Genomic DNA, 25,491 nt, shown 5'->3' on the forward strand with positions numbered 1-25,491 from the left:
AACCATAGCATTTTGCTATGCACCCATCATAATCAATTTCACATATGTGTGTGTGTATGTATATATATGTATACATATATATATATAATATGCAAATATAGACAGTCCTTATGAGCACATCGGAGCATATACACATTGAAGCTGCCATGAGTATTTCAAGTCAAACTCTATAATATCATAAAAGACAACAAATTCTTTCAAGCATGACAGATATGGCTATAAGTTTATTACATTACAATATTTTGCAAGAGCCCCTGCTTCATGGAAAAAGAAAAATGAAGTAGCCTATAAAAAGACAAGTTTCTTTCTATTCATAAGCAAGGAAATACAAAATTTATTATTCAATTATTTTTAAGATTTATACAAGTCATTACATTTTTTTGATGTACACAAGAAATCTTAAAACTATCCTCAGTCTCATATTATGTTCAGTTTTGAGTGTTCATCTCTGCATGTCAGAAGGAAGAAAAAGGAACAGAGATAAAGATCGTAAGACACCCGAGAAGGCCACATCCCCAAAGAGAACAAAGGCTTTAATGGGAAGCAGTTAGGGAAAGGAGGCAGTGCGTCATCTCTGTGTTGACTTGTATTTGCAATAATAGCCGACTAAAAGCTGGTATTTTCCTTCTAGGCTTGATGTCTGCAAATTTCCTATCTGGTACTTAGGTTAACAGTCATAACGAGTGCAACTGGGTGAGCCAGTTAGGCTTTCCCTAGAGCAAAAACAACTGAGAGACGGAAGATCAGCAAAAGATCTAGGCATGTAATACATTCCACAAAAGCATATCTACTGAATATCATGCATTAAAAATTAATCACTAATATTCTGTGGCTATTTAAAGAAAGGATACAATAGAGAAAGTTCCAAGTCACAATGCATTCTTTTTCCAATCTGGTTTCTGAATGCAGGCTTACCCCAAGTTTAAACCTTTACCTCTATGGATTCAGTCCTTATCTCTAAGTAAATGAGTCCCAAATTTTTACAATCTATTTACTCCTAGATTCATCTACGTGGAAGGTGCAGGACCTTAAAGTTGAGAGGTCCCAAAAGTAACTCATTTCTTTCTAGTTCTCTTGGATACCCTTCTCTCCTGTTTTAAAACAGCACCTTTCTCCCTGTGTCTCAGGATGGAAGTTTTCACTCCTTTCCACATCCTAGTAGATTTCAAGTGATTCTACCTTGATGATGTTTTCGGAATCTCAGGATGAAAACGGTACTGTCAATCCCTTATTACTTCTCCTGAACTGCTTCAGTAAATCCCCAAATTTCATCAGTCAGCTCAAGTCCCTGTGCCTCCAGAAGTTATCCCAGATTCTTCCCGGTTAAAATCTATCCACTATTCACACATTCCAGCACTTTTTTACATTCTATTATGACTGTTGCTATAGTATGCCTTTTGTAGGAAGTGCCCATCTCCTCCATTTCGTGTAAATTCCTAGAAGGCAGAAGCATCATTTTCCTCCATCATTCCTGCTCAGGGACTTAGAGCTCTGAGGACATCATGGAATGCTTAGTGACTACTGGAATGGAGGAGAGCATGTGTGAATATTATTTATCTTTTCCCTTCTTTTCATCATTGACCCTAGTTCCCTTTTTCTGCTCTGGAGAACAACTTACCTATGCTTCAGGTTTTAAAATTGTCTACACATAACAACTCTTCTTTCTGGGGTTTTGTGCTGATCTCATTTGTTCTCTATCAGGTAACTATAGTCAGTGTCCAGACATGTGTAATTCAAACTCAGGGTTCATCTCCTTTACTGGGGAGTAAAAGTCTTCAATCTTGAGCAAAGCAAGGCCATCTGGCACACACACACACACACACACACACACATATATAAATACATACATATATATATTTTTTTTTTTGAAAGAGAGAGAGAAAGGGCTGGGGGAGGGGTAGAGGGAGAGGGGGAAAGATAGTCTTAAATAGGCTCCACACTCTGCACGGTGCCCAACTTGTGGCTTGATCTCACAGCCCTGAGACTGTGACCTGAGCTGAAATCAAGAGTTGGATGCTTAACTCATTGAGCCACCCACATGTCCCTAACATTTATATATTTTAAAGTTATTGAGTTACTCATTTTCTTTTGACTGAGGGACACATTCAGAATCAACTATGTGTTTTGGACTGTTATGGCCCTAAGTGAGTCTCATGGAGCTATAAGAGAAAACTCCCAGGCTTAGTCGGTACCAGAGACCAGAGAGATTACTCTGGAGACAAGGAAAATAGCAGACATAATAAACAAATGCATCTTGGGTACAGAAGCCAAGCTAGACTTCTGGGGATCTTCCAGTTCGGTAAACACGTCAAGGTACTAGAAGAACGGCATTACTTAGGGCATGGAAGCTCTGTGCCCCTTCCCCAAATCTTGCCCCATGTATGTCTTTCATTTGGCTGTTCCCGAGTTGCAGCCCTTATAATAAACAGGTAATAGAATGTAAAACTCAGTTCTGTGAGCTGTTCTCACAAATTACTAAACCCAAGATGGGCGTTTGTAAGAACTCTCACTTTATAGCTGGTCCATTAGAAGTACAAGTGACAAAACCTGGGACTTACAATTGGCATCTGAAGTGGGGAGGGGGCAGTCTTCTGAGACTGAGACCTTAACCTGTGGGGTCTGCATTAACTCCAGATTATTAGTGTCTGACTTGTTTAGGGTAAGGGGGGAAACGCATACAGCTGCTGTCAGAAGTGTTGTGAGTAGTATAGAGAAAGAGCTTCTCCTTCACTGACTTCCTGGCCAACTTCCAGCATGCCACCCATGCAGTGAACATGAGTGAGACAGGGCAACTGCCTCAAAGAGCAAGAACCCAAGTGACATATCAGCAGGTCGGTCAATCTGGAGATCTTCAAAACTGGGCCAATTAATTTCTTATGAAGCAACAATGTGAATTCTGAAACTCTCAGCAGATCTGCCTGGTAGAACATTTTGCAGGTTCAGTCTCACTTAGCTCTTAACAGGCTCAGTCTATTTAGAAAAACTCTCTGTGATCTTCAGTTATTAATAGAAAGGATTTTACATTTCATATTTGCCATATAGTTTCCATATAAATATTCAGAATAGCTAGAGAGTGTGATCTTCCTATTTTTAATGAAGATGGTCTTGCATCACTCCTTTTTATGTTCCTATACATTTTTTCTTAACCTGGTCATACTTAACGCTGTCATTTGCTGAGGTGGGGACTCAATAACTTTACCACATCGTTGACTACAAAGGGCCTACCTACGGCGGGTGGGGACAGTTAGTGGACACTTCCCACTTAAAGAATATTGCGAAGTTAGCAAAAATAGTTGCTCCCCAGAAAACAGATCACACCTTCCAATTTTCCTTTGCCTAGTGACTCTCAGATGAATAAATTAGTATCCCCTGGCCTTATGTGAGAAATTTGACCTGTTTGCTTCTTACAGGATGTGATTGCTATGTCATGGTAAGGAAAGTTGTGTGGTCCATGACTATGATTTTGTCTTACCAATTATCAAGTAGGGATATTTAAAACCCTGATAAATGAGGTCAGAAATTTAAAATGTCCAAGAGTCAATTTTTTTTCACATAGACAATGTAATTCCAAGGAGGAAAATGTAACTGTTATTGTAGAGATAATTAAAGTCATTACAGAAACATATTTTTCCTCCAAGGGGTCTATAAAAGAAGTTAGATGTCAGGTAGTGCTAGTGCACTGAGCATGGGGTGAACATGAGACCAGAGGTCTTAGTGGGGTCAAAGACAGGGTGTAGTTAGGGAAATTCAGAGCTGGGGAATGGTGGTCAGGAGATTTGGGGAAACCTGTCAGAACCCCTGACATCAAGGGGCTGTTGCAAAGACTGAATGAGGTCATGTATGCAGAGCAGAACATCATCTACTGTCTCCAGCTAGGCCATCTGGGTTCAAATTCCCACTGTGCCCCTTCTTGGCCGAGGGATCCTGTGAAAGTTACATATATTCTCTGACTCTTAATTTCCTCATCAGTGCAGATGAAATGACATAATACAGGAATGTACTTTGCACATAGTAAAGCACTCAAATAATATTTATTTATTATGACCCACTATTTTTATACCCTCAGGTTCCCCTATTTAAAATTGCAATTTCCAATATACTCCATTGAGAGTGTATTTTCCTATTTTATTTTTCTCTGGAGAACTTACTAACATCTCCATCCTATATATTTTACTTATTTATCTCCTTATTTTTGACCCTCCACATTAGAATGTAAGCTCCCTGACTACAGGAATATTTTTCCATTTTGTTTCCTACTGGGGATTGCTTACAGAGAGTACTAGCACACAGTAATCCTCAATATATATTTGTTAAATGAAAAAAAATCATTGTCTAATCTAGCCTTGGTATACAGAAAGGATGACAAATTGTTGGTTATGAAATAGCCAAAATGACCTTGCCAGTGGGGACAATTTCCAAGATCCAAGACATGGCCAGAGGTGTGGATTACTGAATAGCATGGAGAGAAAGTGTGTTGGAACTGAAGAAGTCAAAGAGACCCTAAAACCAGGATGTTGGCTGGGTCATCCACATCAGTCTATGTCACAGGATAAAGCTAGGAAGCAAGGTGAAGAAGAGAGTGAAAAGGAGCTTCCTGCTTCTCGAAGCCTGCAGTTAAATGCAGAAGAATGTGGGTCAACGGTGAACAGCAAGAAGGAGTGGTGGGCGGTGGAATCAGCAGGTGGGCTGCACACAAGCCAACAGGAGGTGGTCTGGAAGTGGCAACAGGGAATTGGAGAATTCAAACAGTGCCTTGGAGCCCCATGACATATGGCCCACAGAAGACTGGAGAACTTTCCAGGGAGTGTGCTACAGAAGCAATGGTCTCTGAAGAGAGCTGGGATTCAGTTAAGGAAACAGGTGGGCGAGGTTGGCAGAGAGCCTGCGAATGTAGAGGAGGGTGTTGCTAAGGATGTGACATTCCTGAAGGCGTGATAGGGGTGAGAGCACTAGCAGGAGCACAGAACAGTCTAGAGATGGGTGTGCAAGAGGCTGTATGCACAGAAGATGGAGATGGTATTCAGACACAAGGACACTTAAGAATGGTTACAAGGTTTCTTGTTTGTTTTTCATTACCAGATAGATACAAGATGATTTTGTAGTTAAATAAGCTAATCAAGGAGAGGGACAGCAAATTTCTGGAAACATCTTCATGTTAACAGTGCTCTAAGAATTTGTTCAAATGTCTAACAGTCACATCTTCCACTTGTTATGGAAATATCTTTCCCTTCCTTCCATCTTAGAAGAATACTTGATAGCTTCAATAGGGTATACTTTTGCGTGAATTAATTTAAGTCATTACCTTTTGCAACTTTTATTTTTTTTAAAACCCAACTAAAATAGATTAAGATATTACTGAAATTTAATTGTTTATCAAAGTGAAACATTAAGAAAAGCTTTGGAACTCTTGTGGGTTAGAACTGTTGTTTAACACTTTTCTATCTTTCTTGTTAAATCAATTTGAAAGTATGAAGCATATCATGTTTATATCCAGATAAATTCATAAGCCAATGTTCATTAGTTGGTTGGTTGGTTGGTGAGTGGCTCAAACACTTACTTACTGTAAGAACAAAGGCACTGTGAGAACAAAGCAATGAATGAGACCAGCTAAGGTTTTGAACACTATAGAATGGCAATAAATAATTATTTAAAAGCTGTTTAGAACAAGTGAATAATCTGACCTGCAAATTTTCTTTTTCTGATTCCCTGAATGAAGAATTGAAGAAAATGATAATATGAATAATAACAAATGTGGGCAAAACCAGAGTGCCCTAGGAGAATATGCTAGCAGTGCTATTGGATAGAACATGTGGAATGACTGTCTATTTGGAGTTTAAAATTTGGGTTGGGGAATTATTCTCAAGGGGATTTCCATGTCATTTATCATCACAGCAGAAAATTTAAAAAATCCTTCCAGCGTGCACTAGGTAAAAATACCTGAGGCTAATATATGTAAATGGTGAAAACAAACCTCCATTTTTTTTAAGGTTTTATTTATTTATTTTTCTATTTTCGGTGTGTAGAGCTAAGGGGGAGAGGCAGAGCAGGAGAAGGACAAGCAGACTCTGCGCTGAGCATAGAGCTGATGTGGGGCTAGATCTTATGACCCTGAGATCATGATCTGAGCTGATACTAAGATGCTTAACCAACTGAGCCATACAGGAATCCTACCCTTCTCTATTCTTAAAACAGCCATTCTCGTTCAGATGGCAAAGGGTTATGTTTAGTTTCTCCTAAGTCCTGAAGTTCATTTTAATGTACTTTTATCTGCATAAGCATTTCTTAATGAGAGAGTAGGGGCATATATTTGTGATACGGCTGCTCCCATAGACCCTCCGGAAGCCTTTTCTATACTTCTTTGACTTGCGCAAAGTCCAAGATAAAGGTAACACGTACTAGAGGTACTAGAGAAATAAATACAATTTATTTCTATTAAAAATACAATTTATTTCTATTAAAACACCTTCTTGCATGACTTTCTTGATCTAACAAGATGCTTATGAGATTCAGATCTTATTAATTAGAATGGCTATGTTACCAACTTTAGTTGCCTACTATTATGTTTTATATTATATAATTATTTTCCTAAAATGAAAAAAAATATAGTTCACATTGATATTCCACACAGTTACTAATACTTATATTTGGTTGATAATATATATTTTGAAAACAAACAGACCAATAACTTAAAATTGTCTTTAGATAGGTATCTTAAAAAAAAAGTCTCTCTCTTTATTTAAAGAAACCCAAACTCAAACACAAGCAAATGAGTCAATAGATACTCTAAAACCAAAACAAATGGAAACAACAAACACATGGAAGTTCATTTTTTGTGGAGCCCCAATTACTTGAGGCAGGGTTGACAATGTCATATGGTTCAATTTCCTCATTAAAACAGGGCCAAGTATTGTGCTGCGGCCAGCCTGAACATGAGAGAGGGCCTTTACATAGGCAGATACTTGCTGTACTTTGGGATTACCAACCAATTCAACTGTAGCTTCACCTTTTGATATGTGCTGATCAGTAAAAAGACTCCTGGGCACTAATTAATTCCATCTAATTCAAATAGAAAGTTTAGAAAGTCATAAGTTTGTGGATTTTGCATCTTAGTTATTACAAAAGTAATGACCTGAGGCAATGAAGGCTTCTGATATCATGTAGGAATCATGCATCCTACCCTGACAACTGCCTCTTCACCTGTCCTCCACCTGAGCTAGGACAGGACATCAGATATGTGAGAAGCTTTAAATCAGATCACTCTTTTCTGCTGCTGCCCACGCTACTCCAGGCTAAGGACTTCCACCTCTAGGACCATCTTGCAGGGAAAATTCACCCTTGAGAGAAAAAAAGCCACACCTCACAAGCTACTTAAAAATCTCTGTCAGTCATTCTGATTTTTAAAGTTGCGATAAAACACACACTCAAGTTGGAAAAGTTCTTTTTGCTGTCGTAAAACACAAAGACAAGTTCAATATTTAGATTCGACTCTAGAATAGAATACATTTTGGTCAACTTTTGATCCTAGGAGAAATTTAGTTACTTAAAATGGTAGGAAGTAGGAGCTTAAGTGATACATATTTGTGGGTGAGACCACCCACAATTAAATTAAATTATTTAAGTTTTCCCTACAATTAGCTTAAATAGTATTTTTTATCAAATGCCAAGCCTATTAAAATGATTTAGAATTTAACATAAAACAGAAGAATGCTAATCCTTAATTCAGAATATAACAAATTATTCAACAGTGAGGTTAATTATCTGACATTATATTTATGTAAATTCACCTTAATCTTCTAAAATGACAAGTCCAGCGATAGTTGTACATTTTCCTACAGCCATGTCAGTTGCAATTTCAGTGGATGCAAATAGAATTTACTACAATACTCTTTTTTGTTCTTTTCCTCATTTTTCTGATCTCCTGTGCAGCATTCCTTGTCATAAGATTATGTATACATATTTGTGTTTTACAATAATGGATGTGATATCTGAAATATTAGTTATCCAAAACAAAATTAAATGCCGATTCCAACCAAAAAGTCCTTACATTTGTCATATTCCTGTCGTATTTGCAAAAGAGTCTGGAAAGAGCCCTGGTTGACAGAGTTAAGTTCCTTGGCCAAAAAAGGTGTTTGTTCGCTTTTTTTTTTTCCAATTTAACACAGTGAATTAAGTAACCAATATTGACTGCAAATTGGCTTGATTTTTTTTATATGAAAAATTGAAGATCCCATACAAACCAAATTCATGTCATATTTTCTTTAGTATTTCATATTTTCTAAGTAGCCATAGCATTTGTATATAGAAGGTGAGACCAGGTCTTTTGGAAAGAGAACTGGGATTTGGAAATGCCGATGGGAAAAAAAGGATGAGGGGAGTAAACTAGAATCTGGTATGCTATGTACTACTTACCTTCAAAAGTCAAATAAAACTTTCCTCTGTCAAACCAAACGAGGGAAGGCTGTTCATTCTCTGTATGGCCAGGAGTTGAAGCGGGATGGGAAAGGTTAAGGAGAGGGAGAGAGAAGGACACAGTATGAGTTACAGGTCATTAATCTTACTATGGGGGAGGGCGGAGGCACTGCATGCCATTAGCGTGCAGGAGAAAGGGAAGGCTGGCAGTCTATGTTTTGGTTTTTGTTTTTAGTTCGGGAAACAGAAAGCAAAAGCAAAGCTATGGAGGCCTAAAGGGATGGGCACGTGTTGTTGGCAGCTTGATACTCGGTGCTTGAGCGCATGGAGTGGAAGTCTTCCTGGCCATGCAGGGGCGCCAGCATATTTTAACTGCACTAGTTAGGGCAAATGGTCATTCAGCAATTGCTGTATCCATTTCATCTTCAGTGTCATCCCCTTCTATATTTTCAAAAAGATAAACTCGGTGTTATGGGTTATATCAAACTTAGCTTAGGTGTTAAATGACATTGCATATCAATTTAAAATTCATGGAAGATGTCACACCATCTTCCGTCCCCTCGCCTGGAATCACCTTAGGCATCCAGACACAAAACACCCTTTACCTACGTACCAAAGAGAAAACAAGATTACTGACATTGTTCTATTGTATTTTAAATCAAAAAGCAGTCACTGGACATGTAATTCTGAGCAGTTAAATTATTCCTTTCTTTGTAAATTCACAAAGCAGTGGCATCTCACCTTTTTCAAACCTTTTGAGAAACTGTCATGCAACCTGCTGCTTTTTAATATGTTCATTTAAAAAAAAATTGGTGGAATGAGTTCCACAATGAAAAATAAATAGATAGGGTGCTTCTGAGAGGCACCAGACACTCATGAGGTGAGTAGCATGTCCATGAAGTCTACAGCATTCAGATGGCATAATGGCTTGGATTTTTAAAGTCTGGATACCTAGACATCACTCGGCTAGCACCATACCTGCCAGCGTTTCACAGCGTCTTTCAAACGAGGGCAGTTTGTCATAAAAAACATCATCTTCTGACACTATGAACCAAAGAAATATAAAGGAATGGAAAACAAAAACACAAATACAAACCCCAAATGAAATTAACAGTACACTTCACCGGTTGAAACACAGAAATGATATTAATGGAAAAAGGAAACAAAACCTAATACGCTGGGATAAGGATGAGAGGCTACAAAACAAGTGATGTGCTTATTTTATGATGGTTCTATGAGAAAAAATTAAAAATTTTAAAATTAAAAATTCAGCATCTGTGAATTTGGCTGAAGTCAGCTCCATGGAGGAAATCACGTTCCCACCTTTTCAGGGAATTGTTAAAGGCACTATCATTAGTAATTGTCTTGTGTAAGTGCATTTCACTCAGACACAGTTCTCAAGTGGCCAGACATATGTCCCATCAATAGAACCCCTTGGTACACAGGGTCACTCAGAATACAACTTCTCCCTGCCCCGATGGGTAAAAGTAAGCTTTCAACAAGACTAAAAAAAAAAAGCAACAGTATAAATCTGAGGTTGCTGAATGAAGTATCCCATTTCAAACTCATTGGTATCCAAATTTAGTTTGCCTTGAGCCCATCTTTATTGTTATGGCCTGATAATTTTGGACAATATTATGTAATTCCATCTTTGGCTATGGTATCCAGCTATGGCCAAATGTCTTTGTAAATTGATCACAACAGTTGCTCTGGATCCCAACCATTCCAGATCTCTGCACATGGTCTCCTTTCTCACCAACTAACAAACACAGGAAATTGGAGTTCTATGCTTTGCGATGAAAAAAAAAAGTGCTTGATTCCACAGGTCTTAAGAGTATTATTATAACTTAAATTAAGAATTGAATAAAATCTATACAAACACCCATAAGGGAGAATCCTCCCTACAATGTAGAGAGGATAAGGAAATTGATGAGTAGTAAAATTATTCTGTAAACATTGTTTCTTGGAAAAAATATTCCACTGGCTTGCCTCCTTGATTTAGGAAGCAAAGCAGGAAAAGAAATTCTTTGTCAGTTTTTAAGGTTCTAGGATAGCACCTGTCAATCAGCATTTATTATACAGGTGGCTTCCTTGGTGGGTAGAACAAGTTAACGCAATGCATATAATATTTATAGGAGAGGAACAGGGCATGGCAGTAAGAAGGACACTCCATAATCTGTCCAGAAAATATGAAGCAAAACAGTTACGTTGGCAGTAACTGAATGTTACGATACTCTTTCATACCTGTTAGTGGGAAATGATGGAGGATATTTCTTCCCTTTGAAGAACTAACTTCGTATTTACAATTTCTTTAAAATGAGGAGCCTCCATCATGATGAGCACTGAGTAATATATAGAATTGTTGATCACTATAGTGTACACCTGAAACTAATATAATACTGTATGTTAACTATATGGGATTAAAAGAAAAAACAAATTTAAAAAGAAAGAATAGAAGGCAAGAATTCACACACCCCAAAAAATGGGCCTCCAATATTGCCATTTGTTTTTTGAATTGAAGTTACAAAAGAATAGTTCACAGAGCTGAATAACATGCTCATAATTTTTTTGTGGTGGTTGTGGACATCGAGGGCTTCAAAGAAAACATCATAACTAAATTGGGGAACTTAAAAGGTGAATTATTGGATAGCTCTGTGGTTGCTTTAAATAAGGGCAACACTCAAATTAAGTACAGAAGAAAAGAATTTCCTTAGGAACTAACAGTGGAAGTCGCCTCAGTTTGATCTGGGATGGGGAAGTCAGAACAAGAGACATCTTCAAAAAAAAAAAAAAAACAAGTAAAATAAAATAAGATAAAATAATATATATATATGTATATGTATATACATATATATATATATATTAAGAATTTTTAGTTGAGACCAGGGATATCCATCTCCAAAGGTCTTTCTGTGCAGAGTTATTGGCATTAATATAAGTATTTTTAAAAGAATGTTTATCCAATTCAGAATTGCCACCCAGCCTGGAGGGACAAAGACTTGGATAAAATATTGTAAGATTTAGATGCTACAGCTAATATTCCAGTACCAAATATAAATCACTTTTGCTTGGAGTTCTACGCCAAAGGAAACATCAAAATCCACATACTATTTCCTTTGATGCCTGTAAATGGTTACTTTTCATTCATTCAGATTTCTGAGAGGATGTTAAAGATGCAGTTGAAACTGCATAGTTAACAGAGAAGGAATATAATTAACAATACAATTAATAATTGTATTAATAATGAAAAAATTGTCTTCATGGTAAGAAAAAAAAAAAAAAAACCCTAACTCTCAGCCGTAGAAATAAGAAAAAAAGTAAGAAAAATGGATATTGAAGTTAGACGTAACTCTGTTTATCTCTAAATGTCTAAGAGTTTGCTTGTTTCTTAGACTAATTTTAAAAATTTTTCTCTATTCCTGTAAAATTAGTAGGATTTTCCCCCAAAAATCAAATAGTGAAGGTCTTCTGAGTGTTTCTAGTGCAAAATGAGTATACTATATTTCATTGATTCTGATATGTGCACTTTTTCACATTTAATATCTCTGGAATTAGAATAAGTTTGAGAATTAAGTGTGATAAGAAAGCACTGTTAGCTTATTTGGCAGTTTTCCTCTCCCTTTCTTAGTCATATATAAAATAATAGTGTATCTTCTTAAATTTGGAAATGCACAGAAAGTCCTATTTTCAGGTGTGGCATCAGATTTTCTACTTTATAATCACAGCTTTCATGAAACATTTTATGTCTAAATTTTGGGAGCATATTCTTTAAAAAGTTTAGTCCTTGGATTACATTCCACTATGTGATAAGCGAGTACAAATAAATACATACAAAGTTTCCACCACACTTGACCCAGTTTTAGCTCAGATATCATAGGAAATGTCAAAAAAGTATTGTGTGGTAGGAGGGAAATGTTGAGCCAGCAATCTCAAAAGTTTGCTGCTGAAATTCTCTATCCCCCGCAAGCCATTTGACTGCATGAAGTTGACATTCCAAGTCAGTCATGAATAGTCAGCCCTTTGGTGCTGAACAGCCAAAGCACATCCTCTCCAAAAAGAGATAAACAGCAATACATAGGAGCTGCCAGGCAGCCATCTGACAGGACATTTACGTCAGAGGGAAGTGGCTGTCAGGTGATGCACAGCAGCAGGAAGTAAAGAACAGGAGTGTGAGGAAGAGGACAACCAAAAAAACAAACAAAACACAACAAAAAACAAAACCCAAAACCCCAGAATCAAACAAATCAGAATGGTCCTCAGCAATGAGGCAATATAAGTATCTTCTTAGGTGGACATATGTATGTATGTATGTATATATATATATATAAATATAAATATTATACTATATTATATATATATATATTAACGCCTCTGTCATTCATCCTGAAAGAATGCATACTGGTTGTGCTAAGAATCAAAGTCACTGGCTAGGATTTGAGACTTCTGTGGCAGGGAGTATAAAAACACATTGTATAAAACATGGACACAGTTCAAATTCTCTGTGTGTGTCATTTTCTCTATGAATCTCAATGAGCTTAAAGAATATGTTAGTCAGTCATCTGAGGTCAGTTGAGGTCTCCTTTGTGAGGGAGAGTTTATGCTTCTTACTTTCCTCTCTGACCAACCAGGAAAATCAGAGTAGGTGGGACAAGTAATCTTGAGGAAAAACCAACCCCAAACAAAAGCCTCCAAATAAAACAAAAACAAAAACAACAACAACAACAGCAAAAAAAAAAAAAAAAAAAAAAAAAAAAAAAAAAAAAAAAAAAACAGAGCAAGAAGGGGAAATGGCTGTAGCAATTAGGAGTATTAAACAGTGTCCCAAAAAAGTTGGGACATTACAGAAAAAACAAAAGACTCGAGAGAGAACTGAATGAACAGGCATCTTAAAATAGGAAGCCCCAAATTACCTCAAAGGATGATGCAGAGAAAAACAGAACTTGGCTATATTAATAATGTTAAATATCTGTTCATGAATAACTGACTATATTTTTACCAAATTTGAAGGATTGTTTGGGGCTAGTCTGATTAAAAATATAGAACACATGATATAGTTGAAATTCTCTTTGGGGCCCCCATGAGGCACACCTTCATTCATATCCCTGGGAAAATAGGGAGTTCTCCAGAAGAGCTTCAGGCTTTGATCAAAGTACTTCTCACATGGGCATGCTCTTCTTTGGTAAATAAAAGAGGGATTTATTCAGCTTTGAGTTAATGATTCTCCCAAGCAGTGCAGGAAGGACCAGCTGGTTGACAATATGGAAGACTTGGAGGGGAATTCAGACAATAAAGGAAGCCAATGGGAGAAAATGGAAGGGCAGAGCCCCAGGTCAGAGATACCATGCAAACACGAGAGAGGCAACTGCTTATGGAAGACAGGTAAAGAGGTGTCCAGAGAGATGAGCCTTGGGAAGAGGAAAGATGCTCCAGGCAAAATGAGGCATTTAAACCTGGGAAAACCATCCAGCTGAGCAGCCAGTCTCAACTCTTGACTTTCATCACACCAGAAGGAAAGAGGCACAAAGGCATTTACTGAAAATGCCAGCAATGACTTATTTCTCAGGGAAAACTGACCACACATCACTGAAACGCACTAGAAAAGAATGTCACAAAGTTTGCTCAAGTCCCACAATGCCAACACTTATACCATCTGTCAACATAAGGACAACCAAAAGTGATGAAGAAATGAAAGCTTTAAGAAAATAAAAGATTGAATTTTGTGATTTCTCATGTGGTACACGACTGGAACTTAAATAAACATTCCTCCTCGAAGGAGACTAGTTTTATTATAGTAATAATATGCAAATTACAGGACCTTATTTGATGATTTCTTCTTTACTTTTATGAGTAGCTCTGTATGGAATAGCATAAGAGAATTCCTGCAAAATACAGGTGTAAATGATCTTTTATTTGTTTATTTGCTTAGTTGAAGCATTTTGCCTCCTTTGCTGAGAAGGTGGTTTTAAGAGAAGAGTCAGCTGATAGTAGCAGAACACAGAGCAAAACAATTTCAACCAGAAGTACAGGGCCTTGAGGTTTTCAGATCATAAAAAATAGCCAGTCAAAACAACAAACGGATTAAAAGACAGGAGATAATTTTTACCAACTGTGGGAGTGGTGGCTGCGCTCAAGGAATTGGTGGACGATATTGAAGAGGTACTTTCAGCTCGGGCAAGGGGTGCTATCGGAGGAGGGCTGGAAGAATGTATGGGAGGGCTAAAAGGTCTGGGCTGCAGGAAGAAGAAAAGAGAAGAAAATTAGATACACTTGTTCTGAGTTATTGACATCTTCCAGCCCTGGATATGACAACTCAGGTTCTTAAAAGAGTATAGGCGACACCATTTTTATTTTGAAATTGATTCTATCTCTACAGGGGCTTGTGGATGGAGCTAGAGGAACCACAAACCGTGGTGTGCAGGTAACCTCCTGCGATAGCTTATACCCATTTAAACATATTTAAACACAGTATACTCAACTGAGCTAGCTAAACCAAATATTATGGACATCACTAGTTTGTAACTTCTGTGCATGGATAGCAAAGAAACGGTCCTCTTCCAGAAGTCTCTTAATCCTTCACACAGAATGTTTGTCACCTCTTCAGCCTTAAAACATGATGCAAGAAACTTCTGGAACAAATTTATCAGGCTACCACCCTCCTCTATATTCACACAGTGTGCTTAACACCAATAAGTTCTCTTAGTCTGGGGATGGAAATCAGGACCTACCCTCTTTTGGAGTCTTCCCAAACCAGATAAATAGGGTGAAAGGAAACCTCTTTCTTTCTAAAGGACTTAGCACAATTGAGCACTACTAATTTGCATCAGATGCCCTGTAGCAGAACTGAGAATAATCCTATCATTTTAGATCTCGACTTGAAAGATGGTAGAGATTGAGGGAGGGAGGGTTGAAATGTATACCCATGCTGCAGTGACTGCCTTTCAGATGCCACCTGTCAGGGCCATTCGTACAAGTGGTCCGAGGCCATGGAGGTAGCCTTTGTTGCAGCATTTTGGCTTCTGTTTGTCATTCTGGCCATGAGTCTCTGAGCAAGCCAGAGCAGAAGGGAACGTACCACATCTCCAACTCCAGGTTTTCCTGGAGGTAGCTTTGGCCGAGATGGAGGCCGGGGAGGTGGTGGCGGAGGGGTGGTGCTGCTGCAGGGAACCAACGGAGTGGCTGGTCGAGCAGGGGATGACGCACCTGAAAAACAAGCTGGTATTAAGAGTGGCCCGAAACACTTGTGGCTAAGAGCTGTCATGGCGGAATCCCCCTTCCCCTTCCCCCCAGTACAGCGCCAGCCCCGGACACTTCTTCACCCCAGCAGTTAGTACACTCAACACTCTAGCATCTAGTGTGTATGTGTGGTTTTTTCTTTTTTTTTTTTAATAAAGAAAAAAAAAATCACTCCGTTGAACTAGAGTTGATGGCAGAAGCTGAAGCTTATTGCCTTTTGTTGTCATGTGACACCCAGCGAAAGGTAAATCCGATCATTCTCTGTGATGGAAAATAAACTTTCAGGCCCTTTCAGCCTGGTGGTGGGGACCTTTCATTTTCACCACATACACACCAAACTTCTAATAAATTCTCTTGTTTTGACATATTCAGAATTTATGTCCAAGGTGAAAGTGGAGGTTAGACCTCGAAGGAAGGTGAATGATTTTTCCGCATTATATACATACATATGCATACATACATATACATATATATATATATTTTAAACATGTATAAGAGAATTATCCTTTTTACTGTGCTTCAGAATATGAATGCTAACTTTAATAAATAAAAGTAAACACTTGATGGCAAGCAAAGGACAGAATATAGGAAAGAAATGTTGCACGAGTAATTTGCAGTTAGAATCTTAATAACAGAATCACACTGAATTTAGAGGATGGTATTTTTTGAAGGATGCTGTTTAGGAATCTGTTCTATATAGAGTTGGCCCATGATGATTTTTGTGGTGATTTTGAAAAGACCCTCTTGGATTTACATTTCTGGCTGTCAATGACAAACATGGGAAACACAGAAGACACACAGAGGCTGGCATGCACACTAATCAGCACACCAGTAGGGTCTTGAGACTCAGGGGGTCAGACTATCCTTAGCCAGATCACTGGAGTGTGTGGATTAACTACTTGATTCCACACCTGAAGAAATTCTGATCGATATTGCAAACAGTGCTTGTTCAGAAAAGTTCCAACTAATTCGGGAGGTTTTGTCACTTTGGTTAGACACACAGGTATCAGATCATTCCAAGAAAATTCTAAGAAATCCCGCCTCAGGAAAATAACTGCCCACTCCACTCCTCCCATCCAACATGCCACAAAACTGTGCTTTCTGGAGAAACCCAGATCAGCAAGATGCTGGTCTCCATCTCCAGATCTTCGGATTCCCAAAGAGCTTTGAAGTTGAAAAGCAAAACCCATCATCTTGGAATCTGCTCCCATCTTAGGAGAGTCCCTGGGGGGTAAACCTTGCTCCTCTTATTTAAATACAACCTGAAATAGTGATTGTGTTGTGTTTCTCTGTGCTGTTTATTCTATGTGTAATTTCGTTAGTGTGAAACTCTACTAAAATTACTGCCATCTCCATCCCTATCTCTACTGCCTCTCCACCCCATCTCTTTTTTTCTGTATTCTTACTTTTTATTTTATTGGGTCAAGATCAATGCTAGGCGCTTCACATGCATTATTTTATTTTATCCCACACCAAGTTTTGTAGGAACGTACTGTAGTTACATCAATCAGAGCTAGAGCTCGGAGATAGTGGGTAACTTGTTCAAGGTCCCATAACTCATATAGTTGATTTAAGTCCAAGACCCAAGCTCTTAAATGCAGTGTCTTGTAGCTTTAGAAGGAATGTGAAGTCCCACATTTTGCACAAAGTCTGCCCTCACTTTTGCAACAGCAGCTTGAACATATCTCTCTCAACGTAAATATTTTTAGTCTTCGGCTAATCTTTTCTTGAATAAAAAAAGAAGATATGTTTTGACAGGTCCCACTACAAAGTTTCCTTTTGACTTAATAGACTGACACCCAGGATGTTTTCAAGGAAACAGAAGTGATAGCAGAGAGATGGAAAATAAATCTTTAAACAACAAAGTCGTTGTCAGGAAGTTACATGGGGCTTTTTCTAGGTTCTGTTTCACTGGAAAACCACGCCATAGGAATGGTTCAAAATATCTATCCATGGTTCTATTTCCAAGAAATAGTCTTCTGAATCAAGCTCAGGAAAAGGTCAGCTGCTTATCTTTTTTCTACATGTTTTAAGAGGGAAAGTTTTGAAAATCACTGTCAGTAGTGCTTGGGAAAGTTAATGAAAAAAACTGAATGAAAAGGCAGATGATCTGAGTTCTGGCCTTGCCTGCCTCTTACGGGCTGTGGGATCTTAACCTCTCTGAACCTCAGCTTCTTATTTTAAAAAATGAGACATTTCTACCTTACAAGGTGTTGTTGTAACAATGGAAATGGAAAATGCATATCAAGTGTTTATTAACTATAAAATGCTACACAAATAAAAGGAAATAGATGTTGACAATGATGGTAAAGACTGTCTTTTCCTACAGACACGACTAAAAGCAAAGAAAAAGGTAGCTAGTTAACTGTTTTCCTCTTCCTCTCACTTTTTCCTAACTGGATTGATTTAACTGATTTGTTGTGCAGTTAGAAAGACACTGAGGCACTGCTTAAGAGGCAAAACCCTCTTGACAGAACCCTGAGGTTCAGCAGAGGGTAGTCAGGGCCTAAGGGGAATTTTATAACTGAACTGAGGCTTCCCATGCTTTTGTGAGATCACACAATTGTTTCATATTCTAGAAGACTATTTGTAGGTCTCTAGCCTCATTCTTTGATCTGGAATTATACCTTCATTTCTTCTACAAGCAGTGTTTATTCCCAAGAGCTGTGCTGGGAAAAAACCTGGACATTCGCTGTTTCAGATTTAACTTTGAAAATCACCCATATGTTATTTGAGTTTCGTAAGTTCAAAAAGTTGACAGCCATTGACATGCTTTCAACCCATTTGCTGCTTCAACTTGAAGTTCTAATATAGTATTTTTGGTAGCCACATAGTGACTGCTTCAACTTCTGTCTTTCTTTGTTGTCTAGTGGCTTCCCTATTTGGACTCTGCCACTCTACAAGACTTGTAGTTAGGAAATATATTCTTTAGGTCAACCCCAGTTAGCTCACACTCATTTGTCTATAAATGTGAGTGTGTGTGTGTATGTGTGTGTGTAACATCTTCTAATATTGCCTTAGTTTCTCATGTTGGAAAGTGTTGTACTGAACATTCTATCTTTATGGACACCTCTCCTTACCTGGTCTCTACAAGCCAATAGAACTCTTTCTCTGTCCCATTCCCTGTCACACCACCCACAAGGGAGAAGAAATGGCCTTTGCCAAGAGAATCATCATCTCCATTCCAATAAAGCAAAGTTCTGGCCAAACTAGGTATTTATAACTTTGCCCTAAGGAAATGGAAGTTCTTGGAACAAATCCTTAACTTTCAATTGCTTTTCAACATCAGGTAACTCAACTGATTCACAAGGCTGCATGTAATGTCTGCATTTGGTCAGTGACAAAGTGAGTGAAATTTTTAAATTAATGGTTTTAAATGGTACCCAGTTAGGGGTGCCTGGGTGGCTCAGTGGGGTAAAGCCTCTGCCTTCGGCTCAGGTCATGATCCCAGAGTCCTGGGATCAAGCCCCATATTGGGCTCTCAACTCAGCGGGGAGCCTGCTTCCTCCTCTCTCTCTGCCTGCCTCTCTGCCTACTTGTGATCTCTGTCTTTCAAATAAATAAATAAAATCTAAAAAAAAAAAAATGGTACCCAGTTAAATATAGTTTGAGCTGTACAGGAAAACTAGTCTTATCAGGCTAAGTTTTATAAAAAGGAGGTCTTGAGAAGCATGGCTGATTTTTAAAACATGAGGCCATCTCCCATTGTCTTAATCATAAATTTACATTTCTGCTAGTCTGTGTATATTCCATCAATAAAACATTAAATGGCAAATAAACTGGGACTTAATTAAGGAGATAATTGTGCAAAAGTTTTATTTATTCATGAGCTTCATTGACCCAGTTCAATCTTCCACTTAGAAATTCAATCTTTTACCTGCAAAGTATAGGGTTTTTTTTTCCAGCTCAATTATTAAGAATCAATAGTCTTTACTGGTAACACCTAAAAATAATTTCAAATAATTTATGAAGCTAAACAGAGGAATGACAACAAAATTCTCGAAGATTTCAGAAAGAAAGCTAAGGCTCCCTTCTTCACTCATTAGATCAGTGCTCAGTTCAATTAAATATCTTCCAGAGTCTTGTGGAAGGTGATGGAAGAAACAAACGAGCGACAACTCTGCCCTGTCCTCCCTTCCCCAACTAAACCTGTTCATTTTGAGGCAAGCACAGTGATCCGCCACTGGAACAAGGGGGTTATTCCTCTAGAAGTCTTTTCAGAAGACTGAGAGCCTCATTCTGGGAGAAGAGCACCATGAAGACTCTGGAAGCACTCCCCTCTTTGACAGGAGACAGGTCTGAAGTTCGAAATGAAGGCTTTAATTAGGATTCTTTTATTACCCTTACAGTTAAGTAAGGAGGCTTATATCCCCAAAATGATCTAAAAATGCAACAGAGGATGAAGGTGGGTGCTCTAACCCTTCAGAATTATTGAGAGGTGCAGAGAGAGTGGGTTTTGAGAGAATTGTTGGTGACCCTGTTGATGACACAGGTCCCGACAGGTGGGTGTCAGGGGTCAAATAAGTTTGGGAGATTTTGTAACTAAACTTTAAGAGTAGTGGAGCATAAGAAATAACATGGAGGTCATGGGGAGATGGAGAGAAGGGAGTTGAGGGAAATTGGAAGGGGAGATGAACCATGAGAAACTATGGACTCTGAAAAACAATCTGAGGGTTTTGAAGGGGCAGGGGGGTGGGAGGTTGGGGGAGCCAGGTGGTGGGTATTATGGAGGGCACGTATTGCAGTGGGTGTGGTGCATAAACAACGAAATTAAAAGAAAAAAAAAGAGTGCCTGGAGAGCTCTGGGGTTAAGAACACAGGCTTAGAATCAGACAGACCTGAGTATGACTGAGTATCCCAAGTCTGTCACCTGTAGCTGTGTAAACTTGGGAAAATTACTTGACATCTCTGAGCCTCAGTATTCCCAAGTTTACACAGCTGCAAAATAGGAGAAATAAGAGAGCATTTATCACATGGGATTGTTGTAAGGACGAAGCAATGTGCACATAGGATTAAGATGATAACGAGGAGAAGAAACTATAGCTGTTATTCTTGGCAAATTAGATTCTCAGAGGTCCTGTGGTAAAGAAACCTGCTGATTTTGTTTTAACACAATGTTCCCCAAATTTATTTGCATATTATGTAGTTGTCCTTTTTCGGTGGAGGAAGGCACCTGGGACACATGCAGTGATAGAAAAACATCGATTTTGTGTGGGGTACAGGTGACTCTCCAGCCCTCTCCTTGATCAGACTGGATGCTTGAAGCACAGGAATTCCCAAACACAGAGCAAGCCCTGAACTACTCCATTGAAAGAGGCAGCAATGATTAATGACTATTAGAGTGGAGACAAATGTCTTTCCTTCTGGTCTCTTACTGCATCGAAATAGCATAAACTTGGTCACCTCTTCCAAAGCAAATGAAAAACAAAAAACTCATGGCACTCAGAAGGTGCCTAAACCAAACCTACAGGCACAGGAGGGAAGGCCCTGGGGGCAGAGGGGGGTGGTTCTTGCCAGATCAATGTGAGCAACAGTAGGAGAAAAAATATGGAAGAAGAGACATTAGAAAATCTTGATCTTTCTTCAGCGTGCATGGCAGGTGTTGCCATCCTTTTATATGATGGGAACTCAAAATGAAGCTTCAAAGAAGGGAAACCAAAATGTCAGGTTCAACGTCAGCATTTGCATAGAAAGTCCTAAATGTCCATTTCTGACAGACTTCCCCATCACCTGTGACCATGCCTAGAGTTTACAGCTGATGAGCTTATCAAGATAAAATCAGAATAATTTGTGTTCAGGGGCAACTTGATACACTGCGGTTGTAATAAGGTACGTTCTTTGTGCTGTCCCCTAAAAATCTCCTTTTCAAACCCTACTTCTTTTTTTCTGAAGTAATTAGAGGGGTTAACATGGTTCTCCCTCTACGGAAAAAGAAAGAACTGGGGGAAAAAGAAAAAAGTAGAAAAAGAAAGAACACAGTGACCTACCTACCAAAATTAAGACCCTTGGGAAAAAACAGTATAAACTTTCAGTTATAAGATGAATACAGTCCAAGGAGTTAATGCATAACACGGTGACTATAATGCTGTATTGTATAATTGATGACACCATATCATATAATTGTAATTTGTTGAGAGAATAGAGCTTAAATGTCCTTGCCTTCCCTCTACCCAACCCCACCCCCCAAAGGTAAATGTGTGGTGTGTTAATTAACTCGATGGGAAGAGTCCTTTCACTGTGTATATATATCTATAGCTCAAGTCATCACATTGTACACTTTAAATATCTTATAATTTTGCCAATGATAATAAAGCTGAAAACAAAATAAAACAAACTAAAAAACGTCCTTGTACAGGCATCTGACAGGGAAATTAGACACTTAACATGAAACTCACTGGCTAGGAAATCTGCCTTTCTAGGACTTTCCTGAAGTCCAAACAATGACAAAGCAGCTTCTTTAAAAAATATGCACTTCCTAACAGCAGGGTGGAAGGCAGGGCGCTCCCAAGGAGCGCTGGGAGGTGCAGGGCAGAACACATCACAGACTTGCACTATGACGGTGAGCATTCGATGCACTAGGACATGCCATGGGGCCACAGAACACCCAGACCAGAGGAGGGATGGCTGAAGCTCTAAAGCCAACTGCCAGGCAGGAGGAGGGTGTTGCTCACACTGCAGCAGCCACGGCCATTCCCCGTCACATGAAGCACACTCAAACAATAAGACGTACCACTGGTGGTCCCCGTACCACTGCCCGAGCCAGGTCCAGGGGATGATACCACAGTCCTGTAGGTGGGTGGTGGTGGGGGAGGTGGGGTCGCTCTCTGTCCCAACCCAAAATCTTTGGGAGATGAGATTGTTTCTAAGTAATCATCTTTAATGAAGCTCTGCTCAGCGATTTTCTTCTGGACTTCTTCTAAATTGAGCGGCGACGGTACATTGCGAGGAGGACCAGAGGGTCCTGGGGGGCCTGGGGGGCCTGGAGGGCCCGGAGGGCCCGGAGCTGGGGAGTCAGATGGGTTGTCTGAAGCAGCTGGTGGGGACACCACCTTTTCCCTTGGAGTCAACTCTGGAGTAACACGTTCCGGGGACGTATCAGAAAAATGGACCCACTTTTCTTCAGCATTAACAGCAACAGACTTGGGGGATAACACGGGGCCAAAAATGCTGTCCAAGTCATTGATTGATGGTAGTTTTTCAATTTTGACCTCTGTGGCTGACTGGTCATTTCCTGTGGTTAAAGTAGTTGATTTTTAACTTTAATTGACTTGGTGAATATTATTTGTATGGGGCGGGGGCGGGAGGGGTGAGGCAAAGCATAGTAAACAGATTGCCCTGCAAGGTGTGAAAATAACCCGGATCAGAGCTAAAGGTGAGGAGAGCATTCGCTGCCTCCATAACGTGAGCATCACTTTTTTAGATTGTGGTTTTACCCTTTCTGCTGGGTGACCCCAGGTAGCTATTTTTACCACCGTTGGGCACTGAGTGCTCTACCGCTTTCAAAGGCTGCTCACAAGAGTGCGAAGGGTAATCCCTTTGAAAAGGCTGCACTCGGAAAAGGTTCACAGAGTTCAGGCTCTGGAACTGCAATTCCGAAAGGGAGGTCCCTTCAGAAAGTCTAGCCTATAGTCAAACACCGTAGAAAAATAATTGACAGCTGAGAATCACCCTCATATTTGATAAAGACTGTCTGTTCCAGCTTATTAAAATGTGTGCTGAAACTAAGAATATCTGTTAGTTTAAAAAAATTATTGTGCCAAAATCAGCTGTACATCCTCTGCCTTAAAAACACCAGAAACACAATACAAAGGTCATTTAAAGAAATATCCTCACACGTATATTTACAAACACACACATATACATCCCACATTCAACACACACAGGTTATTGAGAAGACATCTACTACTTATCACAACTGTTACCTGTATAGGTGTTTAATAGGGAGGAAAACTGTCAAAACATCTTGATCATTTCTTTTCCCATCAAGTTTAAGCTGTGAACATTGTAGGTATAACTGTGATCTACATCTATTTGGAGTCATGAAACAGAAAAGTCTTGGTTTTGCTACAACAATCAGCTTCAGCTCTTCTCTTTAATTCTTATCAGTGATAAGAGACAAAAATTCAAAACTATCTTCTACACTTGGCAGGAAATGCTTGAAAGCAACTGCAACGTGAAGCAGTACACTTTTTACCCACTGAGGTTATCGAAATTAGAAGCTGTTCCCTGAGTGATTGCAAAGCATGAGCTGAAGCATCTTTAACTCATTGGTTCTAAGAACTAGCTTGGTTCTTCCATATTTCACGATAGAAAAGAATTAACCTTCAGAGCTCCAAGGCTACAGATAAATGGGGTAGCAGGTTGCATGCCCCACACTATTTATAATATTGTCGCTGGTAGATTTATTTATACCTAACGTATTTATGGGAATACAAGGAGCCAAAATGATTTGAACTTGTAAACACCTTTACCTGTGACTCTCTGGATGACTCTTCGCTGGGTTTTAATCAATATAAATTTCAAAAATAACTATGCCTTGCACTTGGTCTTGTAGATAAATACCTACCCTGTAGCTATCAAACTCACCAGTCTGCAAAAATAGCAAAGGACAAAGCAGCAATAGCATTCCAAAGGGGATAAGGAACCATATTCGAAGGGCCCAGACACATCACATAGCAATTACTGCTTTTGACTTCCTGGCCCAGGAGGACAAGGTAGATTATAAATTGCATGAGTATGTAATATTGATTTTAATAGAAGGTAAAGAGATGCCTTAGAAAAGGTCTGTCTAAAGACATGTGGCAATTCTTTGCCATATTTCATTATCCTTACACTAGCTCTTTGCCACAGGATAATAATGATTCCTGGGGGAAAAAAATTCCCCACCTCCCAAGCTTACCCATAGACTGTACATCCTGGGAACCATTCTATGTCTTTGTAGCTTAGGCAGTTTTAATTCTAGAAAAACAATGATTGGCTCTTGGGAAAAATATGAATTGTGCCTTGAGATTTTTAATTTGTAAATCATTACCATGAGATCCAACAAAGTGAAATGTCAATTGGACGAAGACTTGGGATATTGAGATTTTCTTTTTCTTTCATCTCACAAGTAAATGTGGCCTTCATTCAACAAAATGATACTGAGGAAAAATGAGTTGAGAAAGAGAACCTTTTTGTGAAACCAGAGAGTGATACTTTAAAATAAGTCTGCATGGTAAATTGTCATGGAAGGAAAGCCCAGTGCAAACATTTTCATCCTGGAGTCTCTACGGCTCCTGACAGGTCCAGGGCAGGTTGAAGTCCAGGGCCACTGCTGATTGCCGTTATCCTCCCAGCACCAAACAAACTGAAACTTACCGGGTGCAACTGTGAGCGGGGAGCCTGTTCGGGGTGGGGTGGCTGGTACATTTTTGGGAGGCAGTGGTGGAGGTGCTGCAAAGACATGAGAAACCAAGCATCAATGATCACTTTCTCCGTAAGTTACAAATCTTCTGTAGGTAAGCAGGATTTGGGTTTTCATTCATATCCCTGCCATTGGAAATGTTATAACCATTAGTGGTCTAACTGTTTCTCAGTTCAGGGCTAAGAAACGGAAGCAAGACCCATTCAGATTCTTCCCTTTTTTTTTTTTTTTTTAGGATCAGTTTATCCTATTTATTTTTTATTTTTTAGTTTATCCTATTTATTTATTTTTTAATTTTTAATTTTTTAAATTTCTTTTCAATGTACCAAAATTTTTTGTTTATGCACCACACCCATTGCTCCATGCAATACATGCCTTCCATAATACCCACCACCAGGATCCTCCAACTTCCCACCCCCAACCCCTTCAAAACCTTCAGATTGTTT

General features: G+C 39.0%; 1 protein-coding gene across 25 annotated transcripts in view; it reads right to left on the reverse strand.

Annotated features, from left to right (window-relative positions):
- The window catches only part of SGIP1 (SH3GL interacting endocytic adaptor 1), a 219,656-nt gene that overhangs the window by 50,805 nt on the left and 143,360 nt on the right, over window positions 1-25,491 (reverse strand). For 8 of the 25 annotated variants that reach the window (XM_047726627.1, XM_047726628.1, XM_047726629.1 and 5 more), the window contains 6 exons: window positions 25,000-25,074; window positions 22,373-22,873; window positions 15,482-15,609; window positions 14,513-14,639; window positions 9,388-9,453; window positions 8,410-8,469 (listed from right to left, as the gene is read on the reverse strand). In XM_047726627.1, coding sequence (XP_047582583.1) covers window positions 8,410-8,469; window positions 9,388-9,453; window positions 14,513-14,639; window positions 15,482-15,609; window positions 22,373-22,873; window positions 25,000-25,074 — 957 coding nt within the window. The remainder of the gene's footprint in view (window positions 1-8,409; window positions 8,470-9,387; window positions 9,454-14,512; window positions 14,640-15,481; window positions 15,610-22,372; window positions 22,874-24,999; window positions 25,075-25,491) is intronic. The other 17 variants (XM_047726645.1, XM_047726644.1, XM_047726649.1 and 14 more) reach the window with 5 other exon arrangements.

This window comes from Lutra lutra, chromosome 4, assembly GCF_902655055.1.
Source record: "Lutra lutra chromosome 4, mLutLut1.2, whole genome shotgun sequence".
NCBI lineage: Eukaryota > Metazoa > Chordata > Mammalia > Carnivora > Mustelidae > Lutra > Lutra lutra.